We start from the raw sequence: 25,327 nt of genomic DNA, 5'->3' as shown, positions 1-25,327 counted from the left end.
TGCTTTCACAAAAACGCTAAACTATCACCCTAAATTCATGGAGAAATTGTTTATCCGAAAAGAAAAACAAACATCACAACAGTTAATAAGAAAAAAAGTCTTTGGCCATGGCGGCAAAAAGTGCACTAAATCGCAGGGAATTCAGGTGGGATTGGCGAACAATGCCCACCATCGCCCTACGGCGTCGTCTGCTGCAGTGTCCGGAAGCAGGAACGACAGACGGGCACGGGATTCCCGCTGTGGTGACCCGCCAGCGGCACAGTTCGCACGATGCAGCGCGAGCAGAAGACTTCGCCGCACTTCCAGCAGTGACTCTTGCGGCTGAACTGGTCGAAGGGCGTGGAGCACGAGCACACCGTGACATTCCGCATCGACTTCCAGTCCACCGCCACGGACTCCATCTCTGCATTTATCTGCTGGATCTCTGTGTTCGTCTCGGAGATCTGCAAGAGAGCAAAAATCCATGTTTACTCACTCTTCTAATGTCCCATCTTTTATTCATAAGCCAATTACTTTGTCCCTCAGCGGAGTGAATTACCAATTTATCACGCCGCTCACAAGCGAGGCAATTATGATGATAAACATTATATTCACAGCACTTTGTGCGCTGAGATAGTATAAGTAGAGCGGCTATTAAAGTCTCGCAACTCTTCTGTATGGTAATATTTTATGCAATTAACTCTCTCGCTCTTCGGGCTTCCATGAATCCATGATACGGAGTAAATGATACCGATAAGCACTCTTCTTGATAATCTTGTAGGAAATGGGATTTTTTTTTCGTCAAACTTTGAAAAATGATATTCAACAAAATTTTGAATTTATGAGTGTTGAAATCGAATAATTTGATCAAAATACCTTTTCAGCAATCAATTTTATCATTCACATCCCCTCGCATTCAATTTCTCGCGCATAAGAGAGCTACTTTCGTGATTAATACCTTCTCCGGGACCTAAAAGAAGCCAAAGAACGATAAGAAACAGAGGCGGCACTCACGGAAAGATTGGAGAAGGAGAAATCTGACGACTGCAGCGGATGATCCGTGGTGTCTGTCAACTGTCCCGATCTCTTGTCATAGTTGTAGCGATTATCATTGATCTCTGTCGGCTCCTTGTTGTCCTTGAGCCTCATCGAGGGTCCCTGGAACCGCTTGGCGGACTTGGAGATCAGATTCTTCAGATTGGAGATCCTCTTCGTGAGATGCTGCACGTGATCCTCCAGCGATGTGCAGTGATCCCTGCTGGCCAGCAGCAGATCGCCCAGCGGCTCGCGTGGGTGCACGCCACTCTCGAAGCGACTGTACATGCCGCGCCAGAACTTGATGCATTGCGGTGCTAGATTAGGCTTCAGGATCTCCTCCATCTCGGGCCTGTACAGCGGATTGATGTACTCGTTGATGTGGTTCGCCATGTGTCCCCAGAGCGAGAAGGTGGTTTCGGACAGACGCAAGTCCAGGCGATCTTTCTCACAGTTCCCAATAAATGTGCCGTACTGACAGGATTGCACGTGATCGTGCAGTGTGAGCAGGAAGCGCTCGTTGAACTCAAACGCATCGCAGCGCTGCTGCATGAGTTGCCACGTGCTGTCGAGGAACTGCGTGAACACCGGCGACATCTCCTTGGGATCCGTCTGGATGTAGCCGCAGCGCTCGCTGAATTTGTGCCCGAAGGCCAGCCAGTCTTTCTCAATCAGTGCCTGGAATCCCTTGATTGTGCGATAGAAGGGATCGAGAATGAGCGCCGCCAGGGAGCACACCTGCGCCGTTCTGTCCCACCCATCTGAGCAGTGCACCACCACCGAAATGCCCTTGTCCACCGCCGTGGCGATGAAGTTTGACGTGTCCAGAATCGAACGGATGTGCTTCAGCCACCCCGAGGACTCCAACGAGCCCAGGAATCCACTCATCGTGGGCGCCTTCTGCTCGCACGTCTCCACCAACTTCTGCAGGCTCGTCCTCATCACGTGAATGTTCTCAATGCCCAGGAAGTGAAACTTGATGTTCTCATAGAAAGCCTCGTTCTCATACCCCTTTCCCGCCGCCCTGTTGGCCATCGCATTGATGCGCGGCCGCGTGTCCACCACATACATGTAGCTGGCATTGGGATTCGTCTTCCTGATCGCCTCCAGCATCTGCTCGTCCTCCAGGCAGCGCGCACTGAAGCCCGACAGCGGCTGGCTGCATCGGCAGATCGACGCTCTGTTGCTGTGCAAGTACGTCAGCGCCGGCAGACGTCCCTTCGACCGGAATCTGCTGCTGCCCATCAGCACGGCCGTGGACGCCTCCGCTGGCACGTACAGCTGGCGCGGGTACGTGTCGCACAGCTCGTAGTTCGCGTTGAGCGTGCACAACGCCCAGTCCTCGTTGGGCACGCGCATCCGCTTGAACTCCGTCTCCAGGCGGAAGAAGTCCCACCCAGACGTCTTCGGCAGGTCTTCGTTGCTCGATGTGTAGTGGAAGCAGTAGAGATTCTTGATGTGCACCGGCTGACACAGCTTCAGCAGCGTCACGTACACATCGTGACACTCGCGCTCCTTGGGAATCACGAATGTCACGGAGAGAAACGTCTTGCAGCGAATCAAGAGAGGTGATCCGGTTGTGCTCAGCGGCAATTTATCAATCGTCGCAATGTGCATGTGGAGAATCTGAAGAAAGAAAATGCCCTCAAATCTCTCCATGTTCGCTTCGCTGACTCATGAAATTAATGCAAATTTACCCAAGTCTCCTTATTCGCCTCGGGATCAACGAAAATCAAGTGAGTTGCCGTCAAATACAGCGTTCCAATTGAGGCATTCTTGCTGTTGTAGCGATCAATCATCCGCACATTCTCCACCTAAAAGACAAGGGAGAAAAGGGAGAGTTTTTATTAGGACTTGTGCGGCAACTTGTTTGCAGATTCCTTTCACTCTCCAGCGAAAATCTGCGCAATGCCGAAGGATGTCGAATTTCGGGGGAAAGTGACTTGGAATTTAGATGAACATCTGAACACGAGCGTTTATACAGATGTTCTTCTATTCAGAGAATGACAAATAAATTTCAGAGCGATTCACTGCAAATTGCCAGCAATTTCTTATTCATTTAGCGCCTATTGAGCAATGGTGTGAGTCACGAAAGAGCGATTTAAAATCTACAAAATTTCTATTGCTTCTTTCTGCCCAAATATTTGAGTGCAAAATATCTCAAGTATTTTCAGCAAAAATGGGGAAACAAATCGATAAGAGCTGTAGACAGAATTAAAATTTTAGCAGCTTTTAAAACTTGCCTAATATTTTCGAGAGATTTTCAGAACGATTTCTTAGAAAGTTCTTGGATGTGCAAATATCAATTTGCATAAAACGTCTTATAATTATATATTTATACTATTTTGAGTCCTTTTTGACAGAATTATTGAAGCGTAAATAAGAAATCAATTCACCAGTTGTTTTACCAATAAATTATTTTGTCATTTTTTAATCTAATCATGCTAAAACCCGATTAGATATTATATTTTTAGGAAATCGAACATCAAATTGGGTCTTCCTTGATTTTGAATACTCAAAGAGTTCAAAAGGGGCGCCGAAATGAATGGAAATTGCTACAAATTTATTCTAATTTTCAGTCCTAAACTCAGCTTATAAACGCATGATATCCACAATCTTTTAAACATTTCTACTTCTCCCAACTTACTGCTTTTGTTAATTGAACTTCTTCTCAAACTCAAATCACAATCTTGCAGAAAACTTTGGTCTTTATATCTAATGATCGACAGACTCGTGGAAGGTCATATGAAATCAGGAAAATGTTGTGGTGCAAACAAAGCGCCAGATTAATTACCCACAAATTATTCATTGGAAACATTCAGAGCATGAGAAAAGAACACGCAATTCCCAAATATTTGATAAAGAGATTTCAATATATTCAACTTCCCCATCAGCTGAATAAGCAATAAGTTTAGATAAGCATCAAATCGATGGTGGAATTTTCAAGAAGACTCTCTCTCTAAAATGAAATGAAAAATTCATAGTGTGTGTTTTGTGTGTTCCATCGGGAGGATTGCATGCGAGACACGTTCGTGAGGACATTCCACTGGCAACTCCGCAAGATGCCATCTCGCGAAGGAGGAGAAAGTTTGTGTCGAAAGACACACAAATCAATAAAGTCCATTGAAAAGTTCTCCCCCATTTTCTGCGACGCGCCACTGACTGAAAAGTTGAGGAAAATCAATTGGCCATTATGTAATTGGACCTTTTTGAGGACGAGAGTGTCGCGGAAGAACACCGCTGGCTCCTGCAGACCTTCTTCGATCCACGACACGACGCGCTCGGAGACGAACGGCGGCACTGGGACGCCCCAGAGCATCTTCCTCTCCACGTCGTCTGTCGTCTCGGGCGAGAGCTCGTCGAAGTTCCTCCTGAGAGACGCCGTGGGCGACAAATCACTCGCCGCGGCGGACATCTTCGCGTGACAGGACACTGAAGACGCGATTGCCACACTCTGGGTGGGATTTTCTGCACTAGGAACCACTCTCGTGCGCCCGATGGTGTCCTGAGGACTCTCCGCGGAGGACTGACAGGGCGAGAAAAGGAGCCTCTTCGCGGTGTCTTGCGTGCGACAGAGCGGATTAGATGTGCTGCGTGGGGAAAATGTGCCCTTGAAATGCTGACGAAGTGGGTCAACGAATTTCCCAAGTGGAGAAATCAGCCCCAGGAGTGGTGGAGCACGGTTTCTCCAGCGAAGCCCCTTCCGGAGGCATGCGCAGCTGATGCCCAGCCTCCGCCGATTTGCCATATGGGTGGCTTTTAGCATCCTCCTAAGTGGAATTTTCCACATCTCTCCCGGGAATCTCGTCAGCGGGGATGACACACAATTGCCAGTGCTGTTTATCAGCCGAGTCTGGAGTAATCGGGGGAGGAAAAAGGGGGAAAACGAGAGACTCCATTGTGACTTTCGTACCTTGGGTGTTTTTATCAGCTCCATTGTCAGCTTGATTGGCGTCGTGTGGACAATCCCACAACTCCGTGGGATGCTTGGGGTCACAGTGGTGTTGCAAAACACTTGAGAAATTCGATTTTATCACTTTTACTGCCCGAAAACACAAAAAACACTCACAAAGCCTCCTCAAAATCCTCCAGACTGATGTTTCTTCTTCTTTTTCTTCGACTGGTCTTCCCGAGAGTGACATAACCTCAATCAGATTCCGGAATTCCAATTTGAATGGCAACGGCCGATATATTTTCCCAAGTATTTTCCAGAGTACAAAAAATGCTCACAATATAATCCTTCAAAAGTTCACAATGCTTCGGATGCTCTTGCCCTCGTGCATCAGATCGAAGGCTTCGTTGATCTTGTCCAGGTTCATTGTGTGCGTGATGAATTCATCAATCAAGAGGTTCTTGTTCAGATACTCGCTGACCAGCATCGGCACACTATCGATACTCTTCCAGCCGCCGAACGCGCTGCCCTTCCAGGAGCGTCCAGTGACGAGGTAGAAAGGCTTCGTGCTGATCTCTGTGCCCGCAGCTGCCACGCCGATGATCACGGATGTTCCCCAGCCTTTGCAACAGGACTCCAGGGCAGCACGCATTGTGGCCACATTGCCAATGCACTCGAAGGTGTAGTCCAGACCGCCTCCGGTCAATTCCACCAGAACCTCCTGGATGGGACGATCGTAATCCTTGGGATTCACAAACTCCGTGCATCCAAATTTTGATCCCACGGCGAACTTTCCCGGGTTCACGTCCACACCAATGATTCTCGAGGCTCCGGCCTTCTTGCAGCCCATCGCCACGGCCAGGCCAACACAGCCCAAGCCCCAGATAGCGCACGTGGAGCCGGGCTCCACCTGGGCGGTGTTCAGCGCAGCGCCATAGCCCGTGGGAATGCCACAGCCGAGCAGACACACCTTGTCCAGCGGAGCTTCGCGATCCACACGACACAGCGAAATGTCCGCCACGACGGTGTACTCGGAGAACGTGGACGTGCCCATGAAATGGAACAGCGTCTGTCCGCGGCACCGGAAGCGACTGGAGCCCTCGGGCATCACGCCGCGACCCTGCGTGACGCGGATCTTCTGGCACAAGTTCGTCTTGCCGGACTTGCAGAAGCTGCACTCGTTGCACTGCGGAATGTACAGCGGGATGACATGGTCGCCCTCCTTGAATCCCGTCACTCCCTCGCCCACACTCTCCACAATGCCGGCGCCCTCGTGGCCCAGGACCACCGGGAAGAGGCCTTCCGGGTCAGATCCGCCCAGAGTGTAGGCGTCCGTGTGACACACGCCCGTGGCCACGATCTTGATGCGCACCTCGTGGGCCTTCGGCGGGTCCACCTCGATCTCCTCGATGGTCAGCGGCGCCTTCTCCTTCCAGGCCACAGCAGCCCGGCACTTGATAACCTGGAAAGATCATAGAAGACGCCCGAAAGGTCAGAGAACGTTGTCCAAGTCATTGGTGGATTTTCTCACTCACTTTTCCTGCTGTGCTGGACATTTTCCTGATGGATATTTCACCGGGAAGTGATTAATTGACTGGTTGTGAGTATTAAGGAGGATTTTATCACTTGAATGAACGCCGAGCAACAACTGACCGGATTGGAGTCGTGTGCAAAGGTGACCGATTAATTACACGTAGTAAAAGTTACACAGGGTGTCCAGAAAAATGGTTTATCTCGAGGTTCAACTGAAATAAATTGCTTTTCTGGCAAATAACTCGAAATTGACTTAAAATTTTAAGTTTAGAGCAAGATTTAGAGGCATTTTAAACCTAAAATATGATGTGAATCTCAATGCAATCTATAACATATTACAATCTTGCCTTGATCCGTACAACAGGACTTTAAAAATTGAGGATCAATTTGTGGGGTGTTAAAAATCGCTGTTACTTTGTTGCTTACGCCAGATTTGCACCAAAAATACAATCAAATAACAATTTAATTCGTTTTTGCTGATAAATGGAGGTGCTTTTTCATTCAGTCACACGGTCAAGGTCTCTCGTTTCGCCTAAAAATAGCGATTGTGCGGAAAAAAGATAAGGCGTTGCGTAATCATCCCGCTGCTGATGTTCCATTATTCCATGCAGAGATCAGTAAAAAGTCCACCAACTTCTGAAGAATGAATATTTATTGGCTTACGCTGCGGCACACATTTCAAGCATCTCTACACAGAGTATCTTTTGCCAGCTTGCATTACATTAAGCCTTCTATAATCAATTCGATTAAATGCCATATATACTTTAGGAAAGACAAACAATTTCATGGATTTCCATCTTATAAAATATATAGAAGAGTTCTCTAAACACGCTATGAATACGAAAAAGTTTTTGGGAAATGTAGTGTGTGAAAAGTGAAAAAGAGCCACTCTCTTGTGAGTGTTCTTGCCTTCTTCCCAATGTGCAAAAGAATACGAATAATTTATCAAAGATAGAAGCACAAAATGCTTATGCAGAGGACTCTCAATTCTGGAAGAGAGTCCTCGTGAAATCTATATAATCTAACGCTCCGGCGACAGGATGGCCCGACTTGGGATCGATGTAGGGCTTCATTCTGTTCACGCAGTAGTCTGCCATGTCCTTCGTGAGGTTCTGTAAATAAAGAGACAACAATTAGAGGGCAGTCCGAGAGGAGAATCACAGTAATTTCTTACGCAGTAGAGCTCCTCCTTGGTCACATAAGGTCTATCCGAGGCTGTGATGGCTCTGAAGGCGTTCTCGATCTCCTCATAGCTCTGCACATTCTCCGTCTCCTTGGATATCATGAAGGAGATGTAGTCCTGCAGTGGCACATAGCCATCCCTGTTGGGATCCACCACACTCAGGATGTCCTCAAACTCCGGATCCGGCTGACCCTCCTCCACCATCGGCAGATCGTAGCCGAGCGCCCTCAGGCAGGACTTGAACTCCTGATGGTTCAGCTTGCCACTCTTGTCCTTGTCGAAGTGCTTGAACATCATGCTGAACTCCTTGAGCGAGTCCTCAGACACGCCCGAGTGATTCCTCGCCTGAATCTGCTGCTCCAGATTGTGCTGCATGCGCATGGACAGCTGATCCAGCTGATCCCACTGCTGCGCCAGGCCCACAGTCGAGTGCTCCGTGTAGCGATTGTCCAAGATGAGATGCTCCTCGAGCAGAGCTCCCAACTCCTCAATCTTCTTCAAGTCCACACGACGCGCCCTCACTTCAACCGCCTTCACGCGCAGAGCCTCCAATTGCTGCTCCAAAGATCCCGAGCCTTCCATCATCGAAGTCCTGGAAAGCCAGACAAGGAAGGCATTAGACAATAGTGCCTAAGAAAACCATCAAACGCCACACCAATTGTTAATCTGACAACAATAAGAACAACGATTTTTCGAATTGGATTTCAGCTCTATAGTTAGAGTCTGCTTAGAGAGAGATTAGAGCGCGCCTTGAGCGTTAGAGAAAGTCAACATCACACCAATTTCTCTGTCTTTTTACCCATTATTATCCCAGCCGAGAATCAAATATCTATAAATGAACCATTAGATGAGAATACTGTCAAAGAAGAGTGCAATCTTAGCACATTTTACCTGGTCTCTGTCAGCCACTGATGGAACAGATTGGCGTGCTTGGCGAACTCCTTCCTCAGCTTGTCATTCTCCTCCTGGCGATGCGCCTCCTTGGCCAATTCGCCATCTCTCTCCTCGATGATCTTCTGCAGATTGCGCCAAGTGTCCTCGAGGGCCTCCATCGTGAACCACGTGTACGGATTTGGTCCCACATTGAAGCTCTTGATCTTCTGGTCGAGCGCCGCCAGAGCCTTAAAGTCCGCCTCAGCCGATGAGAGTGAAGCCTGGAACTGCGCATGAGCCTCCCTCAGTGCCTTGATCTCCTCAATCGAATTGCAGCGCACTGGATCGGTGAGATCCTCCTCGGCATTCTCGAACCACGAGTTGAAAGCCGATGCCTTCTTGGCAAATGTCAAGTAGAGCTCTTCAATCTGCCTGAACTGATCTTGCATGGAGAGAAGACGGAACTTGCGTGCGTCAGACGCTTCCCTGAGCTTCTGCCAGCGAGCAAGGACATCCTCATGGCGCTTGATGATAGACGGCGATTGTGCGTGATTGGCGCCAATCAATTGATCCTTCAGAGCTGTGATGTTATGGATTCCTTCCTGCTCAAATGCCGTGAGACCTGCAAAAAGAAAAAAAAAACAGTCAAATCATCCCATTTCAGCCACTTCTCAAACTCCACTGGAAACTCACCAGCATCAAAGGTCTCCTGCTTCGTGAGCAGTGTCTGGACCGTTGACAAATCCCTTCCGTACTCCTCAGATCGCACGTAGCTCTCCTTGTCCGCAATCCAGCTCTCAACCACATCCGCCTTCCACATGAACTGCAAGTACGCCGAATTGTCCAGGAGCGCTGCCTTGCGCCTTGTGGCCAAGCTCGACAAGTTGTCCAGTTTGTTCTGCAGCTGTGCACATCTTTGCTTAATGCTCTCTTGATGGTGGTTGTTGTTCGCCACCAGCTTCGCTCCGTGCTCGCAAATGTCAGAGCAGCGATCGCGATGAGCGGCAAAGTCCGTCTCGAAGGCGTCGTGCTTCTTCAGCAGTCCCTGAACGGCCGCCATTGAGTCGCCATAGTCCTCAACGGAGAGCAGCTGCTGCTTCTCCGTGATCCAGGCCTCCTCTTCCTCCACCTTGGCCAGGAATTGTTGATAGATCAGCGACTCATCGAGCTTCTGACCACGCGTGGCGGCCAATCCCTTCAGCTCTGCCCACGCCTGATTGAGCGCCTTCAGGCGCTGCTCAATCTCCGGCACGCCCAGATTCGACACATCCATCAACTTCTCCCCGGCCTCCTGGACAGCCTGAATGGCTGGCTCGTGGGACGCTAACTCCGCCTCCAGACGCTTGTGCTTCTTCTTCAGATTCTGCACGCCAGTCAAATCTCGACCGTAGTCGTCGCTGCCCACAAGGAGCTTCTTCTCCTTGATCCAACTCTCCTCATCGGCAATGTCACGGAAGAACTGATGCAGCGTCAGAGCCTCATTGAGACGCGCCTGGCGATGAGCAGCCAAATTCCTGATTCTCTCATAGCGCTCATTGATGGACTGGCGCTTCTCCTGAATGCCAGCACTGTCAAACTGCCCACTGTCCACCAGAGAATCCGCCTGCTGATTCATGTCCTTGATGCGATCCTCGTGCGCCTGAATGTCCGCCTCCACAAGTTGCTGCTTCTTCATCAGATTCTGCACGGATGCCAAATCCTTTCCAGCATCCTCAGACGTCAGCAAACTCTCCACTTCGCCCAGCCAGAAGTCCAGATCCTTCACGGCAGCAATATACGTCCTCTGCTTGTTGGCCTCCTTCAGCTTCAGCGACTTCTCCGTGGTCTTCTGAGTGAGATATTCCCACTGGTCGGCAATCGAGGAGAGACGTTTCTGCACAGCATCCTCAGATCCACTGCACTGCTTCTTGTCAATCAGATTTCCACCCATGGCCAAGACGCTCTGGATCCTGTCAGCATTGGCCGCCAATTCAGCCTCGAAAGCCTGGTGCTTCTGGTGCTTCGACTGGATGTTCGCCGGATCCTTGTAACTCTCCTCAGTGGCCAATTGCAGCTTCTCCGCAATCCAGTTCTCAATCTCATCGGCATCGCGACTGAATTGCTGCAGAGTCTGCTCGTCACCCAGGCGAGATCTCTTCTCAATCAAGCCCTCCTTCAGATGACGCCAGCGCTCCAGCACTTGCTGCCTCTTGTCGTCAATCAGCTTCGACGCGTAGTGATCCTGAGCCGTGAGCTGATCCGCCAGCACTTGAAGTGCCGCGATCTTCTCCTCGTGACCATTGATGGCCTTGTCAAAGTCCTCGTGCTTCTTGATCAACGCCTCCACATTATCGCCCTTGGAGTCCACTTCCTCGGCATTCAGGAAAGCCTCTCGAGCCGACATCCAGTTCTCAGCCTGCTCGCAATCTCTCAAGTACAGCTGCAAATCGAGATTCTGATCCAACTGCAGACGCCTCAGCGTCCACGCCTTCTCCAGCTCCTCACGCGCCTTCGCCAGTCCGTCAATCTTCTCCTGAATCTCCGGCGACGCATAGTGATTGGCCTGCAGCAGTTCCGTGCCAAATTGCTCGAAAGCAGCAAAAGTTCCCGCTCTGGCGTCGATTTCCGTGCGATGCTCCTACACACGCAGAAAGACGAAGAAGTGTTAAAGTGAAATGCACAGAGAAAGTTTCTGTGTGAAATCGTGAAAAACAACACAGTGAAAAACATGCCAAATGGAAGTGCTGCGAATCTGCAATTTCTCATTATGCTCAAAACTCTGGCCAAGAAATGCAAAATCACAGAATGACAAAAAATCACACGAAGCTCTTGCAAATCTTCTTGTTATTAGATTAGCTCTCAAGATCGTCTCACAGATCATATTTATATTTTGCCAAAACAAAAATTCCACTGACTGCAGAAAATTTTGATAAAAGTCAATTTAGAAACGAAGAATAAAAAAAACTCGTGTGCCTTATTAGTGACGACAAGGAGAGTATAAATAGCATCACTTTTGTGTGCGTGTAAATTAATAATAAGTTCACAAATCACGACACAGAAATCAAAGGAAAAAAAGGAAAATTTTTCAGGGAAAACCAATAAAGCCAGGACAGTGATATTTTGTCCCAATACCTGCGGAATACCGTAACGGAAATCAAATTCGGCCCGTTGATTCTATACACAAGGAGGGAAAAACAATGTGATCATGAAAGAAGAAAAAGACAATGATATGAGAAAATAAGGGGAATGTGTTGAGATGAGATGTGGAAAACAGTTGGATTTACTCACCTGATGACGCTCAATCAGAGCTTCGGCTCCTGTCACATCATTGGCCAACTCCTCAGATGTCACGAGTCCCATCATCGAGCTGATCCACGCCATCAGATCGCGATAGTCGCTGAGGAAACGCTGCAAGTCATACGAATCCAGCAATTTCTCCTTACGCGCCGTCGCCTTGGTGGTAATCTGATCCCACATCTCATTGATCTCCTTCTGCTTGGCGTAAGTCTGCTCAGCACTCTCCGGATGACTCTGCATCAGGCGATTGGCAGTCTCATCCAGCTGGCGAATTTTATCCCTGAGAGCCGCCAAGTCACGCTCCAAGCCTTCGTGCTTGCGCTGCAGTGTCTGAACACTCCTCAAATCCTTGCCCAGATCATCGTTGTTCAGCGCATTCTCCTTCTCGGCAATCCAATCCTTCGTCTCATCGATATCCCGATGGAATCTCTGCACTTCATGAGCAGATCCCAGCTGAGAAGCCCTCTCAGTTGTCACTTGCTGCAGTGTCGCCCACTTCTCATTGAGATCCTGCATCTGCGTCTGAATCTTGAGCGCCGCTTCTGTTTGTCCAAGAGACGTCAGCTGAACGGCAATCTCATTCATGTTCGCCAGGCGCACCTCATTGGCCTTCAGGTCGTCATTGAAGTCATCAAATTTCTTCTGCAGCACCTCAACTTCCTCGAGATCTTCGCCAACATCCTTGATCTGGGCATGATTCTCCTTGTCCTTAATCCAGGCGGCCAAGTCTGCGGCTTCGCGCACCAACACGTACGCCTTCACCGTCTCATTCAGCTTGTTCTGCCTCTCCCGTGCCAGAGCCAAGAGGTTGTCGTATTGAGCATTGATCTGCGCCTGTCTCTTGCCAATTGAGTAGCCATCGACCAGATTCTGCTGACTCGCGCTCAACCCAGCATCGATCTTCTTGATGTAGGCCGCCGGAACGAAGCCCTGGCGATCGTTCACCTCTACCTTCCACCAATCCTTGTTGCTGCTATTCAGCAGCGTCAGCACGTCGCCCTTCTTCATGGACACCTCCCTCGGGGACTTCTCGGTGTAATCGTACAGCGCCACGACGCACTCCTTGCCAGTGATATCCACCACAGGCGTCTCCTGTTGGCGGCAGTTCTTCGCCTGCTCCTGCAGCGATTGAATGGTGTTGCCGAATGCCTCGAGATCAGACACCAGAGCCTCGTGCTTCTTCAGCAGAGCCTCAGAGCTGTCTTCATCCTTTCCATAATCCGTGCTGGACACAATTGGCTCCTTCTCCTTCATCCACGACTCCGCCTCGTTAGCATCGGCAAAGTACTGATGAGCCTGCAGAGAATCTTCGAGATCTTGCTTCCTCTGCAGTGCCTTATCCTTCAGATTGTCCCACTGATCCTTGAGAGCGTCCAAGCGCTGCTTAATCCCTTCACTGGCGAACGGCTGATCATTCACCATCACCTCTCCGTTCTGCACAACAGCCGCCAGGCGACTCTCGTGGTTGTTAATCTCCGCCAGGACAGCCTGATGCTTCTTGATCAAGTTCTGCACACCAATCAAGTCCCGACCGCGATTGGTGGACCCAGCAATTGGCTCCTTCTCGCGAATCCATGCGCCTTCGTCCTCCAGATCGCGGAACAGCTGCTGCACTTGCAGGGAATCGTAGAGACGCTTCCGGCGATCGCCCATCGGAGCCGCCAAGGTCGCGTATCTCTTCGACAGCGCCTTCTCCTTGTTCTCAATGTTCTCCGAGTCGAAATGTCCGCTCTCGATGAACTTATTGGCAGCCACTTTGATGCTCTCAATGCGATCCTGGTGCGCCTGCACGTCAGACTCCAGCAAAGCGTGCTTCTTCTGCAAGTTCTGCACACTCGTCAAATCCTTGCCGTAGTCCTCAGACATTAGCTGTCCTTCGATCTCGCTCAGCCACAGCTCAATGTCCTCAATCGTGCGATTAAACTGCTGCTGCTGTGAAGCCTCTTGAAGCTTGCATCCCTTCTTGTCGGAAGCCTGCACGAGTGTCTCCCACAGCGTGATAATCTCCTGCATTCGGGAATTCACCTGATCCGACGCATAATGATTGCGATCCACAAGCTCAGATCCAATTGTCGTAATGTCCTCAATTCGAGACTTGTTGGCATTCAGTTCTTGCTCGAAGTTCTGATGCTTCTGCACTTTCCCGTTGATGTTCGTGGGATCCAAATAGCTGTCGTCAGTGGCGAATTTCAGCTTCTCCGAAATCCATCCCTTCGTCTCATCGCAGTCACGTTCGAATTGTTGCAATTTATTCGAGTCCTCGAGCAGAAGTCGGCGAGCAGAGGACTTCTCCATGAGTGCCGAACGCCTGGCCAGGAGCATAGCACGTCTCTGTGCGACATCATCAGCAGCATAGTGCTGGCCATCGATGAGTTTGGTGGCAAAGATGTCCAGAGCCTTGATCTTCTCTTCCTGCGCCGCCAGACTCTTCTCAAAGTCCTCGTGCTTCTTAATTAGCGCTTCGACAGAATCCAGGGAATCGCCCAGGTCTTCATTGGCGAGGAAAGCCTCCTGCTTCGCCATCCAAGTGTCCGCCTGTTCGGTGTCGCGGTAGAACAGCTGCAAATCCATGCACTGCTCATACAAAATGCGGCGATCCTCCCAGAGATTGTGCAGCGCTGTCTTTTCATTCTCAAGCACGGACAGTTTCTCCTGCACCTCTGACGAGGCGTAGTGCTTCCTCTCCAGCAGCAAATTCCCAGCCTCGGCGGTCAGTCGGAAGCTGTCCTCGCGAGCGTCGATCTCTCCCTTGTGCTCCTGGTGACGCTCAAGCAGAGCCTCAGCTCCCGCCACATCCTTGGCCAACTCATCAGCTGAGATGATCGCCTTCATGCCGTTGATCCAGGAGATGAGATCCCTGAAGTCCGCCAAGAAGCGATGCAAATAGTATGATTCGTCGAGCTTCTCCTTGCGATCCTTCGCCTTGGCCTTCAGAGATTCCCAGTTCTGGACGATCTCCGCCTGCTTGTCCTTGATCTGACCACTGTGATCATCATGTGTGCTGCACAGGCGCTGCGCCTCGTCACTCAGCGTCGCCACCTTGTCCTCCAGAGCTGCCAAATCGCGCTCCACGCCCTCGTGCTTGCGCTGAAGTGCCTGAACACTGGCCAAGTCGCGTCCGTGATCGTCAGAAGAAAGCACAACGTCTTTCTCAGCGATCCATGCCACGGTCTCGTCGGCATCGCGATTGAAACGCTGAATCTCATGGGCACCGAACAGCTTCTCCTGCCTCAGTATCGCCAGCTGCTTCAGCCTCTGCCACGCATCGTTCAGTTCCTCCTTCTTTTTCACGATAATCTCACGCTCCGGATGACCATCCTGAATCAGTTGATCCGCCATTTGATTCACCTCCGTCACACGGTACTCCTGCGAGGCCATGTCCTTCTGGAACTCATCGAACTTGCGCTGCAGCACCTCCACGTGCTCCAGATCATGCCCAAACTCGTCCGCCGTGACGAAGGCCTCCTTGTCCTTGATCCAGAACATCACCTCCTCGCAGTGCCTGAGGAACTGCACCAGCACAAGCGCCTGCTGCAGCTTCATGCCCTTCTCCGCGAGGCGCGACAGCAGCAACTCCCACAGGCGGTGCAGCTCATCCAGGCGTCGCTGGATCGTTTCGGACGCAAAGTGCTGCTGATTGATCATCTCCTGGCCCGTGTTGTCCAGCGTCACGATGGCATTGCTGTGCGCCGACACTTCGGCCTCGAAGGCCTGGTGCTTCTGGATCTTCGCCTGCAGATTCGTCGGATCGCGATAGCTCTCCTCACTGGCCGCCTGCAGTTTCTCATGAATCCAACTCTCCAGTTCATCAGCGTCGCGCTTGAAGTACTGGAAGCGACGAGAGTCCTCGAGCTTCTCCCTCTTCTGGCGCGTCTCCAGCTTGAAGTCATTGTAGCGACCCAAAACCTGCTCTCGGCGCTCCTGAATGTCCTCCACCGTCTCCAAGATCCGCACCTCCTTCGGCGTGAATTGCTCCATTTTCTTCACTGGCTAATATTCACCGCACAATCTGCAGAGCATAAGTGGAAATTCAAGTCATGAGTATATTTTTAGATATGTGGATGTGAAAGAAGTTCAACATTAAATATTTTTGCGATTAGATAAGACCTTTTTTCCACTTCCCTCGGTTTTCTCACGTCCAGCCAAAGACACTCATTCGCCCGGAAGGTTATTTGAAATTTTTCCTACTATTTTTTTTTTAGTGAAACATTAAGGTTTGGCATCTTTTGCAGTGTGTTGCAACTTTTTATCAACAGCTCATCACAGTCTGTGGCACTCAGCCAACAAATTTATGTTTCTTATAGGAAAAACATGAAAGTATTGATTGATTTCTATAGCATTCCTTCAAACACAATTTCCCATCTGCCTAATCTTGACCCTTAGCTTTCTTTGTCAGTTCCTGTTTATTAAATACACCGTTCAAGCTTCGAATTGTCTCACGAAAGTTTTATCACGCTTCAAAAACTTACGCTTCATTGCGGAGTTATTGATTTTCTGCCAAGGTTTTATGCTAATTTCGCTCTTCCAATCTTTGAGGTCAAATGGTTTTTCATTCAAGAAACTGTCCAGCTTTTAGCAAACAGGAAAATGTAGGTAAATCAGGGGACAATATTGAGAAGAGATCGATAAGTCTGATATTATTTCAGAAATTCTTATTAGCTTTTCTTATCAAATTTTCTCTCCATTTGATCACAAATTAATCCTTGACTACACAAGTCCATAATGAAAAACGAGCTGATTAGCGACAGAAAACTGCTGACACACCCAGAATTTACATACTTTTCACACCGAATAGTTTTCCAATTAACTCTGTGTGACTTCTGCTGGATGTTTGTTAATGAATTTGAAGAGACTTCTCAATGACACAGATGCCACACAATAATTCTCTCTCGTGAGCGTGACTCACACGAATTTGGAGCACAGCCTCTTTCACACTGAACGCTATTTCGAGTGCAATTAGAAGGCCGAAGAGCTGGAGATTCTCTGTGAAATGCCGCGATGCGGAGAATTGATTTTTCCGGTCAAACACATCGCGCTCACACACACTCACGCCCTCTGGAATCCGCGCCTCGCACACACATGCACACAATTCTAAAATAGTCATGACGTAACTCGTCGGCGAAGACCCCCGGAACCGGCAGGAATTTGTGTTTCTCAACGTATTTTCGCCCAAGAAAACATATCTTGATGTGAAAAGTCGAGAGAAAGTGGGAAAATTATGCCGGGCAGAGCAATTTGCTGGGGAGAAATTGGATTGTGGGTGTGGCGAAAAACATCATTCAAGTTAATCAATTTTCCGCACAATTCCATGCATTGCCGCGGGAAATTTTATGAAAAATCCATACCTTGAGTGTTAATCCACACACTGTCACACAATTTAGCACTCTTCCACAACTTTTTCTCTGGTTTTTCGCGTTTTTTCTCGGATCAATTTCTTTTCGGTGCCTCTTCGATAAATGGCGTCGTCAGTGGTGCCAGCTGAGAATCCAATAAGCGATATCCAGAGATAAAACATCGGATCGTCTGCAGACGCGTCGCGGAATTTCTACATTAACTCGCTGTTCTTTCCCCAGAGGGCCTGAATCAGCTGTTTGGCTGTCATTCTGTGTTTCTTTGGATTCGGTTCGCGGAGAATTTGTTTATTTTCCTGCATTTTTTCCACGCAATCATGCTCAATCTGGAGCGAATTCCCGACCAGATTGGATACCTGGTCCTCACGGAAGATGGAGCGGTGTTGGCATCCGGTGGAGACTTGGAGAACAACGAAGCAAAGGCGAACATCATCTCCGGCATGGTGAATCTCACGGAAAAGTGAGTCTTCTTTGTTATCTTGCTGATAGCGGGATTTTCTCTATTCCTCTGCATTCCCATTTGCAGCATTGATCCTCAAGTGTTTCAGAAGAACGGATGCAAGAGAATATCAATTGTTTACGATGACTTCAGCTACACAATTTGCCTATCCAATAAGAAAATCTACGTGGTGAAGAGGCGTTTTCCCGTGACAAATTAATTCGTCTATATTTACAATACTTTTCTTGTGACGAGTTATATCTGCTTATCGAAGAATACATTCTTTATATGTTGATCACACATTTTGCTCGTTTCCTCTGCAAAAAGGGAAGAAATTGTAGTGCAAGGAATGTCGTGGAGAAGGAAGAAAACTCACCAGCAATCTCAAGGAGCGTTCCGTTCTTGTTGATGATGGCTATAAAGTGTCTGGCATTGGATTTCTTGTGGGTTATCCAGAAATCATTGCACATCTTCACGACTGTCTCCTCACTCACGTTGCTTCCCGTTCTCTCGCCGTAGAGATCAGCAATTACATTCATGATATCTCGGGACACATTCGCACTCTTGTGCACAGTCTTTCCCTCGCAGAAGAATGTCGAGTCGTGCTGCAAGCTGAACTCATTGAAGAAAAGGAATTTGGGTGAGAATCCATCGGTGAAGTCATTGATCTTCACAGAACTCGGCCCGGAGAAATTCTCGCTGATTTCCGAGGAAATGGTCGTTAGTTGAGGACCAATGAATGCCTGAAGCTCACCATAGAGATCCTCCGAAAGACTCGTGGAATCTGCAAAGACGGAAAACAATCAATATGAAGCCTTGAGAATCAATTTCTCGGACTACCGTCGACAAAGAGGCAGATTATTGCGCCAAATGCTCGGTAAATCACCAAGAAGTATCCGGATTTTTCATTGGAACCACTTTCAGAGTCGTGTAAATACATTTTGGGCGACTTTTGAGGCGTCTCTTCGCTGCTGTAAAGGAAAATTCGAGGTGGTTTCGTCACGTCCTGACCAGAGCCGCCGGTTAAGAAGTTCCCGCGCTGACTCAGCGCATAATTTCTGGAAACTGAGCCTCCCTGGAGATCAGATTGAAGCATCTTGGGGAATATTGTTCCACTCAAGTACTCATAAATGCAGTACAAATCCCTGGGATTGATTCCGCTCCTGAAAACATGGAAGGATTCAGAGGTAAAGTGAAGAAGATGCAATCAGAATTCTTACCAGACAATTTGTTCATTGTAGAGGAAAATACACCTCTTCACACAGTCAAAGGTGGACTCAATCATGCTGATAAAATTGTGAACTCGTAGGAAAAGTGTCTGATTGAGTGGAAGATACTGAATTGTTCTGGTTACATCAATTATATCACTATTCGCTATCCTCATCGTCAATATATACTGCAAAAGACAAGATCAACATTCAATATCCTGCAGAATTCTTCAGTCTCTGGATTGGTACCTTGCTGAAGAACTGCTGAAGTTTTTGACTCAGATTTCCCATCTGTTCGTCGAGAGACTGTCCGGAAAAGTTCTCTTTAAATGTCCCAACGAAGAGCCTAAACATACTGTAAGCCTGCTCAAGAACAGCTCCACAGATGGAGTCATGAACGTCATCTCCTCGGTATTCAGTGTACTCCACACCGTCCTTCAGCTTCACCAGGAAGGGGACGTTGATTGTCTGCAAGAACCGTTAATCAGTATCTGTGAGATATCCCAACATCGGTGACTCACCAAAACCATCCAAAATTCCGGCTCTGGTTCAAAGTACACTTGACAAGTCTTCTGCGTCCTGAAGGACTTGCACTCCTCGAATGGACTGAATGTGCTGGTGAACTTAATGATAGCCTCACAGAGTCCCACATCCTTGATCTGGTTATCCTTCTCTGTGTCCTGGGGATGATAGAAGAGGATCTTCTTCTCCTCCTGAAAAACCCACAAGAAAATCATTTAATTTGCAGTTTTTCATTAAAAAAAAATAGACTTATTTGATGCATTCTTACCTCCCCCTCTTCTGAACCAAGAGAAGGGTTGAAAATGAAAAAGTTTTTCAGAGTTATTTCACTTTTTCTAGCCATTATTCGGATTTGTTTTGATTTTTCCCCCTGGCAACCTCAAAATACCCTGACAGCGCTCACAGCGCCAATCCACCTTCCGTGGCTCGACAGAGAAGTGTTGAGTGTACACGAAGAAGAGAGTTTTCCGGTTGCCCTGCACTTTTCACAGTTTTACTTGGTTTTTACGCAGATTTTGTGTATCTTCCATATCGTGTTGTCTTCGAAAGTGACCAGAAATGCTGGATCTCCTGTTCTCCACGCACAAGAAGGTCTCCACTGTGCCTCCGATCGACACAAACAAGTGAGTGTCTGCGCTGAGGAAATGTTGCGGCTGTGATGTTTGTAATTTTTTATGTGTTATTTTGCAGTTCCAAGAACTTTGTCACCGTGTCTTCATGCAATATCATTGCGTTCACGTCCAATTTCGATCTCACGACTGGAGCTTATGGGTATCATTGCTATATATGCGACGTGAACACGCCGTGGAATGTGTACAAGGTGACGTCTAACAAGTATCCCATCTCGATCCTCGCCTGGGATGTTCTCGGGAAGTATCTCCTGGTTGGCGATACCTTCGGCTCAATATGCATCTGGATGCAGAAGGACAACTTCCTCTCGGACTGGACTCACGTGTACACAGCCAGCTTTCCGGGCGAGTGCATCATAAAGGCAGTGTTCTTCCACAATGGCAGGAAGATTGCCTTCAACAGTGACAAGAAGGAGGCTTCTTCCTACTCCGACAAGTTTCAGAAGGTGAAGTTCTTTCCCAGCGTGCGTCAGTTCGGTGGGGTGCCCACTGAGGGATTCCTGGTGATTACGGCGAGTGGCTTGATTGGCGCTGTGGCGATTCCCCCGGATCAGCCAACGCCAGCAACCCCTGCTGCTCCTGCCAATCCTCCAGCCCAGGCAGGAGCTGCTCAGCCACCCCCACCTCCGCCACCGGCACCCGTGACGCCGCACATCTTAACCACAGTGACGGAAAGCCTGGGCCAGACGCGGAACTTCTACACAGCCGCTGATGTTTGCTATGGGAAGAACGGACACTTCCTGATCGCCGCCTCAAACAGCCTGTGCCAGAATCAGGCACTCATCGTCCAGTGCTTCAGGGTGATTGTGAAGAAGAGCGACGAGAAGCTCACCATCACAAGTCACTCTCTGCCCAGTTTCTTCCTGAATGAGGGCATCGGAAGGGATTTGCCCGATTTGGACCTCCTGAAGCTCAAGTGGACGTTCCAGGAAGACACGGACACACTCATTGTGGCGATGAACTCAAGTATCGGTGGATTTATTGAGGTGTGGGGCTTGGTTGAGAAATCCACGCCCATTCACAAGCTCTTTCAGGCCAACAAGTCGGAGGTTTTCAAGGCATTTGTGAGTGACTTTGATGATTCAGTACATGAAAATGTGGTTTAACGTGTGTGTGGATTTGCTTCGTTTCAGGTCTGGACGCCGCAGAGTCACTTCCGCTACTCCTCGAAGATCCTCAATATCTGCACTAGCAAACTACAGCTGGGCTCTTCCGGGTACATCTCAGTGGTGATGGCAGACAACTCTGTCTTCTGCCTCAATCGCGACACGCTTAGCAAGGCCGCGTCGGCCAGCTTAACCGTTGCTCATCGGATAGACATGGCTGAGAGCTCGAAGCAGGTGAAGATGAGCTCCATGCCGCGGGACATTGACGCTTCCTGGATGGGACACTTGCTAGTGTGTCTAGACAACTTGGGCCAGTTGTTTGTGTTCAAGAGCAACCACTTGGCTGAGCACTTGGGCATGCCATCGACTATTCAGCACACAATTTCCCTCCTTGAATACTGCATAGTGGCGGGATATGATTATCTGGACATTCTGCTGGCCATCAAGTCCTCAACCATTGACAACATCGTGGAGAGATTGTCCGAGAACTTCAATCGGCAGGTGAATTCCATCCAGCAATTCTACTACGTCAACTTCCTCACCATGAAGACGAATCTGTACAGATTGTCTCCGTCTGGACAGTCGAAATCGCAGGATTTGGCGTGTCTGCTGATGCTGCACTCCATCCTGATAGCCTTCAAGAGTCTCCTGAGGCCGTCAGATTTGACCTGTCATGATAAGGGACCGGCGGAGTATTTGGCGATGGGATTGTCGGAATCCAACACGGATGTGGACAAAGTTCTACTGAATCTCGAGGCGAAGGACTTCACAGTGGAACCATCAACGCTTCAGAGTCTCCAGCAATTGATCCAGTGGGTCTCTGATCTGGCACTTAACATCCTCGCTCGATTGCCGGAAACGCGCTCGAGTGGGAACATGAAAAACACAGGCTATGAGATTAGTCACGACGTGGTGGCACTCAACAGTATCCGGGAACTCCTGGTGATGATTCGAATCTGGGGCTTGCTGAAGGAGCAGTGTTTGCCGATCTTCGCCAGAGCGGACAATTTGGACATCCTCTCGACACTCTTCAGACTTCTCACGCGTCTGGCATTCAATCCCAATGAGCCTGACGACGTGTTGCTGGACGAATGCTGCCTGCTGCCCAGTCAAGTGATGATCCCCCAAATGCCCTTCGTCACCATGAGAGTTTGTGTGGCGTCGCCGCTCCTGGCCAATCTCAGTCTTCCGCTCTACTTCGAGTACAACCAGGAACCGGAGTGTCTCAAGTTCTCGGCCGACAACACGCCCATGGACAGTGGAGGACTGTCCAGCGACAGCGTGGTGGATTCCGTGCGTCACCTTCAGCTGGGAAAGATGCCGCCAGTGCTGAGGAAGTGCTGCCGATGCGGCGCCGCCACGGCGATCAACAGTGTGGCCAGGACGGCCGCCATGAAGGCGTGGGAGCAGCGCTGGTCCAGTGGATGTCGCTGCGGAGGCTTCTGGCGCCTCCAGTCGTACGTGTAGGAATCGGCTTGTAGAAAAAAATATTTATTTTCACAATGAAAGTGTAATGTTTGTCCTTAAATATAAGTTATGAGTTATGCGATCTGGACAGATTGTGTCGTCTCTCGACCTCCTTCTCCTGCTCCAGCTTCTCCAGTCGCACTTTATACTCCTCGTTCTGCCTCTGCGATATCTCCAGCTGCCTTCGCAGCTCCTCCGTCTGCTTCTTCAGGTCCAGCAACTGCTTCTCGATCTCCGACAAGCCCATGCTCGTGTTGGGACTGTCCATATGGCCCTTCGCCACGGCGGCGGGGAAGACGGACAGGTCTGGCGCATAGTCGTCCGGCTCCATGTCACTCTCCAATGGACCCTCGGCGTGAATGTCCAGCAGATTTGGCACTTGCGGGGGTTTCACTTTACTGCTCTCATTCTGGAAGCGGAAAGCATTGTATAGAATTCGAGTGATTTGGCGAAATTTATCAACAAACCTCTGCGAAAATGTCCGTCGCGGCGGGCAGAAGTTCCGGCCTCTTGCTGACCACCATGTTTCTCCTGTGCTTCGCCGGCAACACCGATCCATTCGACTTTAATTGCACTTTCTTCGTGGCACTGAGATCTCCCGCCAGGATCCGCTTGAACTCCTCCGCCGTCACGATCTTGATGACTTTGTTGGCGCCCGACTTGAGCGGCTTCACCGACGTCGCCGATATGCTCATCATGTTGACACTGCGCGGCGTCTGTCCACTGCTCGTGGCCGGCGCGATGTGTGATGTCGTTCGCCTGGCCTTGCTCTCGTTCAGCATCAGCTTGCCCGCTTCCGACAGGACGATCTTCCGTCCGCCCTGCAGAGCCGACGAGATAAATGCATTCTCCGTGTCTTCCGTGGGCAGCATCGAAATCCCGTGATCCTTCAGCATTTGCAGCGTCGACGATGGGTTTATTCGCGCATCTGCGAACACAACAGAGAATTAAATCAGCTCAATTTCCCGATTTCTGAGTCTGACCACCGAAAAAATTTACATTGCCTTGATTGTCAATCTCAGACAATGCTGAACGTTATTAATTTATCGTTTCTAAATTGTTTTTCATCAATTTGTTTATGGTAGATTCATACATTGCATTATTAAAAAAAAATTAATTGTTTTTGGCGATCAAATACTGTAAAATTAATATCTTTGATCTTTGCGCATGTCTGATTAATTTCATCACTTTCTAAACTATTTTTGTGACCATTCATATCACATTTTCTCAAATTTCCCTGCGATATCATCATTCTCAGACCCAGAGCTACGAAAGGGAGCGAGACTCACCATCTATTGTCTGCAAACGGATTATGGCGTCACTCAGCGTCATTCCATTGTCCTCGTCGATAGAACTGGAGTTGATCGGCGGCGAGTGTGTGTCCTCGATCTCCTCCATCTCTCCAGCTGGCGCGATCTTTGCCACATCGTCGGTCTGTCGCAGCTCCTGAGCAATGCTGTTCGTGGCGCGCTGCAGCTGCTCGGGATTCTCCAGGCGCTCCCTGTACGCGGAGTCCAGCATCAGGTAGATGTCATTGTACCCATTCTCCAGCGCCATGCTGATGGGCGTCTTGCGGAACTTGGACTCGGCATTGGGATCCGCGCCATGTCGCAGCAGAATATCCACGATCTTCTTGTGTCTCTTCTCCACTGCCCAGTGAAGTGGACTCATCCTCAGCATGTCCCTGGCGTCGATGTCGCACTGATTGCTCACCAGCAGCTCCACGATGTGCTTGTGGCCCTCGTACACGGCGAAGTGCAGCGGCGTGCGGTCCACCTTCGTGCGGGCGTCCTTGTTGAGGCCCGCCTTCAGCAGCACCTGGCATGTTTCGAGGTGGTTGTTCATGGCGGCGAGATGCAGCGGAGAAGTGCCCAGCCAGTCGGTGCTGAACGGAGCGCCCTTAGTCATCAGCTCGCGCACTTGAGCCGTATTACCCTCCTTGGCACTGATCAGCAGCATCTTCCCCAAGTCCACCACCGTGAACACGGGCTTCGTGAGATCCTCCATGGGCAGCAGGCTGCCAGACATCTTCTCCGCGGCGCCCTCGCGCTCCCGCTTGATGGCATTCCCGAACAGACTGTCGGTGATCATTACGCCTTGAGGTGTGTGTGTTCTGGTCTCTGCGGATGGAGAGCGAGAAAAAAGCTGTGACAGGCCGTCCGCCATCATCCCATTTCCGCCTGCCGAGCGGAAATGAGCAATTTATCAAGAAATGCCAGGAAATGGGCCCAAGAAGCCCTCCCAACCGCACTCACCCGAGTCAGCAGCGCACTCCCGAGATCTTCCGCTGCGGAAAAGCCACTGCTTCTCCCTCTGGACGCGGGAAAACAGGATAAATATTGCCCCTCAGCTACACTACACTCCGCAGATCCTGCCTCACATTTGACCTCTCTCGCTCGCTGTGAATTCTCACAATTTCTCGCAATGGTGCCGTCACACGTATCCACCAGTGTCCGGTCATGGGCAAATGTAACTTTATGCAGTTCAAAATTCTCCGCAAAAGAACAATTTCTCGTGGAATTCCAAGAAAAACCCAAACACACAAATTTAGAACCATTCACTGACAGCTGTCACAGCGGCGTAAATTATACAAGGGGGAAGGCAGGAATGTATAATATTCACAAACTGTGAAAACGTTAAGGGGTGCTATTCAAGAAGCACAGCAAAGGCACAGAAATTGCATTGAAGCCATAGAGAACTCATGTGATTCTGAAATTATTTGTTTTTATTCAAAAATATTCGACAAGTAATTTACTCCCACTATTTAGTCTGTACGTCGCGGCGCTGCAGTCGAGTGCATCTTCAAGCGCCTCTCGTAGCCATCTCAAGAATCG

At 49.4% G+C, this 25,327-nt stretch overlaps 7 protein-coding genes across 11 annotated transcripts; 2 read left to right on the top strand and 5 right to left on the bottom strand.

Moving 5' to 3' along the window:
- Positions 1–166: 166 nt before the first annotated feature.
- LOC132264024 (myotubularin-related protein 8) lies at positions 167–5,111 on the bottom strand. Of its 2 annotated transcripts, none has more exons than XM_059764075.1 (4): positions 4,928–5,111; positions 2,712–2,828; positions 994–2,640; positions 167–443 (listed from the first exon to the last, which is right to left on the bottom strand). In XM_059764075.1, exons 1-4 carry the CDS (start codon positions 4,949–4,951, stop codon positions 177–179), a joined length of 2,055 nt encoding a protein of 684 aa, XP_059620058.1. In that variant the 5' UTR covers positions 4,952–5,111; the 3' UTR covers positions 167–176. The 2 variants fall into 2 exon arrangements, 1 of the variants encoding a protein (XP_059620058.1); XR_009468523.1 differs by having other exon boundaries at positions 349–443; positions 856–2,640.
- Positions 5,112–5,183: 72 nt separating this feature from the next.
- Positions 5,184–6,620, bottom strand: LOC132264030 (alcohol dehydrogenase class-3). The gene is made up of 2 exons (XM_059764082.1): positions 6,442–6,620; positions 5,184–6,368 (listed from the first exon to the last, which is right to left on the bottom strand). Exons 1-2 carry the CDS (start codon positions 6,460–6,462, stop codon positions 5,256–5,258), a joined length of 1,134 nt encoding a protein of 377 aa, XP_059620065.1. The 5' UTR covers positions 6,463–6,620; the 3' UTR covers positions 5,184–5,255.
- Positions 6,621–7,073: 453 nt separating this feature from the next.
- Positions 7,074–17,278, bottom strand: LOC132264021 (spectrin alpha chain). Of its 4 annotated transcripts, XM_059764068.1 has the most exons (8): positions 17,117–17,278; positions 11,763–15,780; positions 11,607–11,648; positions 9,189–11,112; positions 8,514–9,117; positions 8,422–8,451; positions 7,614–8,214; positions 7,074–7,551 (listed from the first exon to the last, which is right to left on the bottom strand). In XM_059764068.1, exons 2-8 carry the CDS (start codon positions 15,747–15,749, stop codon positions 7,423–7,425), a joined length of 7,317 nt encoding a protein of 2,438 aa, XP_059620051.1. In that variant the 5' UTR covers positions 15,750–15,780; positions 17,117–17,278; the 3' UTR covers positions 7,074–7,422. The 4 variants fall into 4 exon arrangements, with proteins under 4 accessions (XP_059620051.1, XP_059620052.1, XP_059620053.1 ...); XM_059764069.1 differs by lacking the exon at positions 8,422–8,451; XM_059764070.1 differs by lacking the exon at positions 11,607–11,648.
- Positions 17,279–17,342: 64 nt separating this feature from the next.
- Positions 17,343–17,861, top strand: LOC132264032 (ragulator complex protein LAMTOR4 homolog). The gene is made up of 2 exons (XM_059764084.1): positions 17,343–17,582; positions 17,649–17,861. Exons 1-2 carry the CDS (start codon positions 17,440–17,442, stop codon positions 17,779–17,781), a joined length of 276 nt encoding a protein of 91 aa, XP_059620067.1. The 5' UTR covers positions 17,343–17,439; the 3' UTR covers positions 17,782–17,861.
- On the bottom strand, positions 17,765–19,667 carry LOC132264026 (vacuolar fusion protein CCZ1 homolog). The gene is made up of 7 exons (XM_059764077.1): positions 19,560–19,667; positions 19,291–19,482; positions 19,019–19,237; positions 18,782–18,957; positions 18,402–18,724; positions 17,938–18,345; positions 17,765–17,878 (listed from the first exon to the last, which is right to left on the bottom strand). The coding sequence occupies exons 1-7, from the start codon at positions 19,632–19,634 to the stop codon at positions 17,817–17,819; spliced, it is 1,455 nt and encodes a 484-aa protein (XP_059620060.1). The 5' UTR covers positions 19,635–19,667; the 3' UTR covers positions 17,765–17,816.
- Positions 19,668–19,742: 75 nt separating this feature from the next.
- Positions 19,743–22,581, top strand: LOC132264143 (mediator of RNA polymerase II transcription subunit 16). Its single transcript, XM_059764238.1, has 3 exons — positions 19,743–19,914; positions 19,982–20,984; positions 21,054–22,581. The coding sequence occupies exons 1-3, from the start codon at positions 19,850–19,852 to the stop codon at positions 22,491–22,493; spliced, it is 2,508 nt and encodes an 835-aa protein (XP_059620221.1). The 5' UTR covers positions 19,743–19,849; the 3' UTR covers positions 22,494–22,581.
- On the bottom strand, positions 22,561–25,082 carry LOC132264144 (GA-binding protein subunit beta-1). Its single transcript, XM_059764239.1, has 4 exons — positions 24,749–25,082; positions 23,783–24,613; positions 22,961–23,421; positions 22,561–22,902 (listed from the first exon to the last, which is right to left on the bottom strand). The coding sequence occupies exons 2-4, from the start codon at positions 24,582–24,584 to the stop codon at positions 22,561–22,563; spliced, it is 1,605 nt and encodes a 534-aa protein (XP_059620222.1). The 5' UTR covers positions 24,585–24,613; positions 24,749–25,082.
- Between the last annotated feature and the right edge of the window lie 245 nt (positions 25,083–25,327).

The sequence above is a fragment of the Phlebotomus argentipes genome, unplaced genomic scaffold (assembly GCF_947086385.1).
Source record: "Phlebotomus argentipes unplaced genomic scaffold, Phlebotomus argentipes genome assembly contig_32, whole genome shotgun sequence".
Taxonomy (NCBI): Eukaryota; Metazoa; Arthropoda; class Insecta; order Diptera; family Psychodidae; genus Phlebotomus; species Phlebotomus argentipes.
The sequence above is the reverse complement of the archived record's forward strand: the minus strand, read 5'-3'. Positions and strand labels throughout refer to the sequence as shown.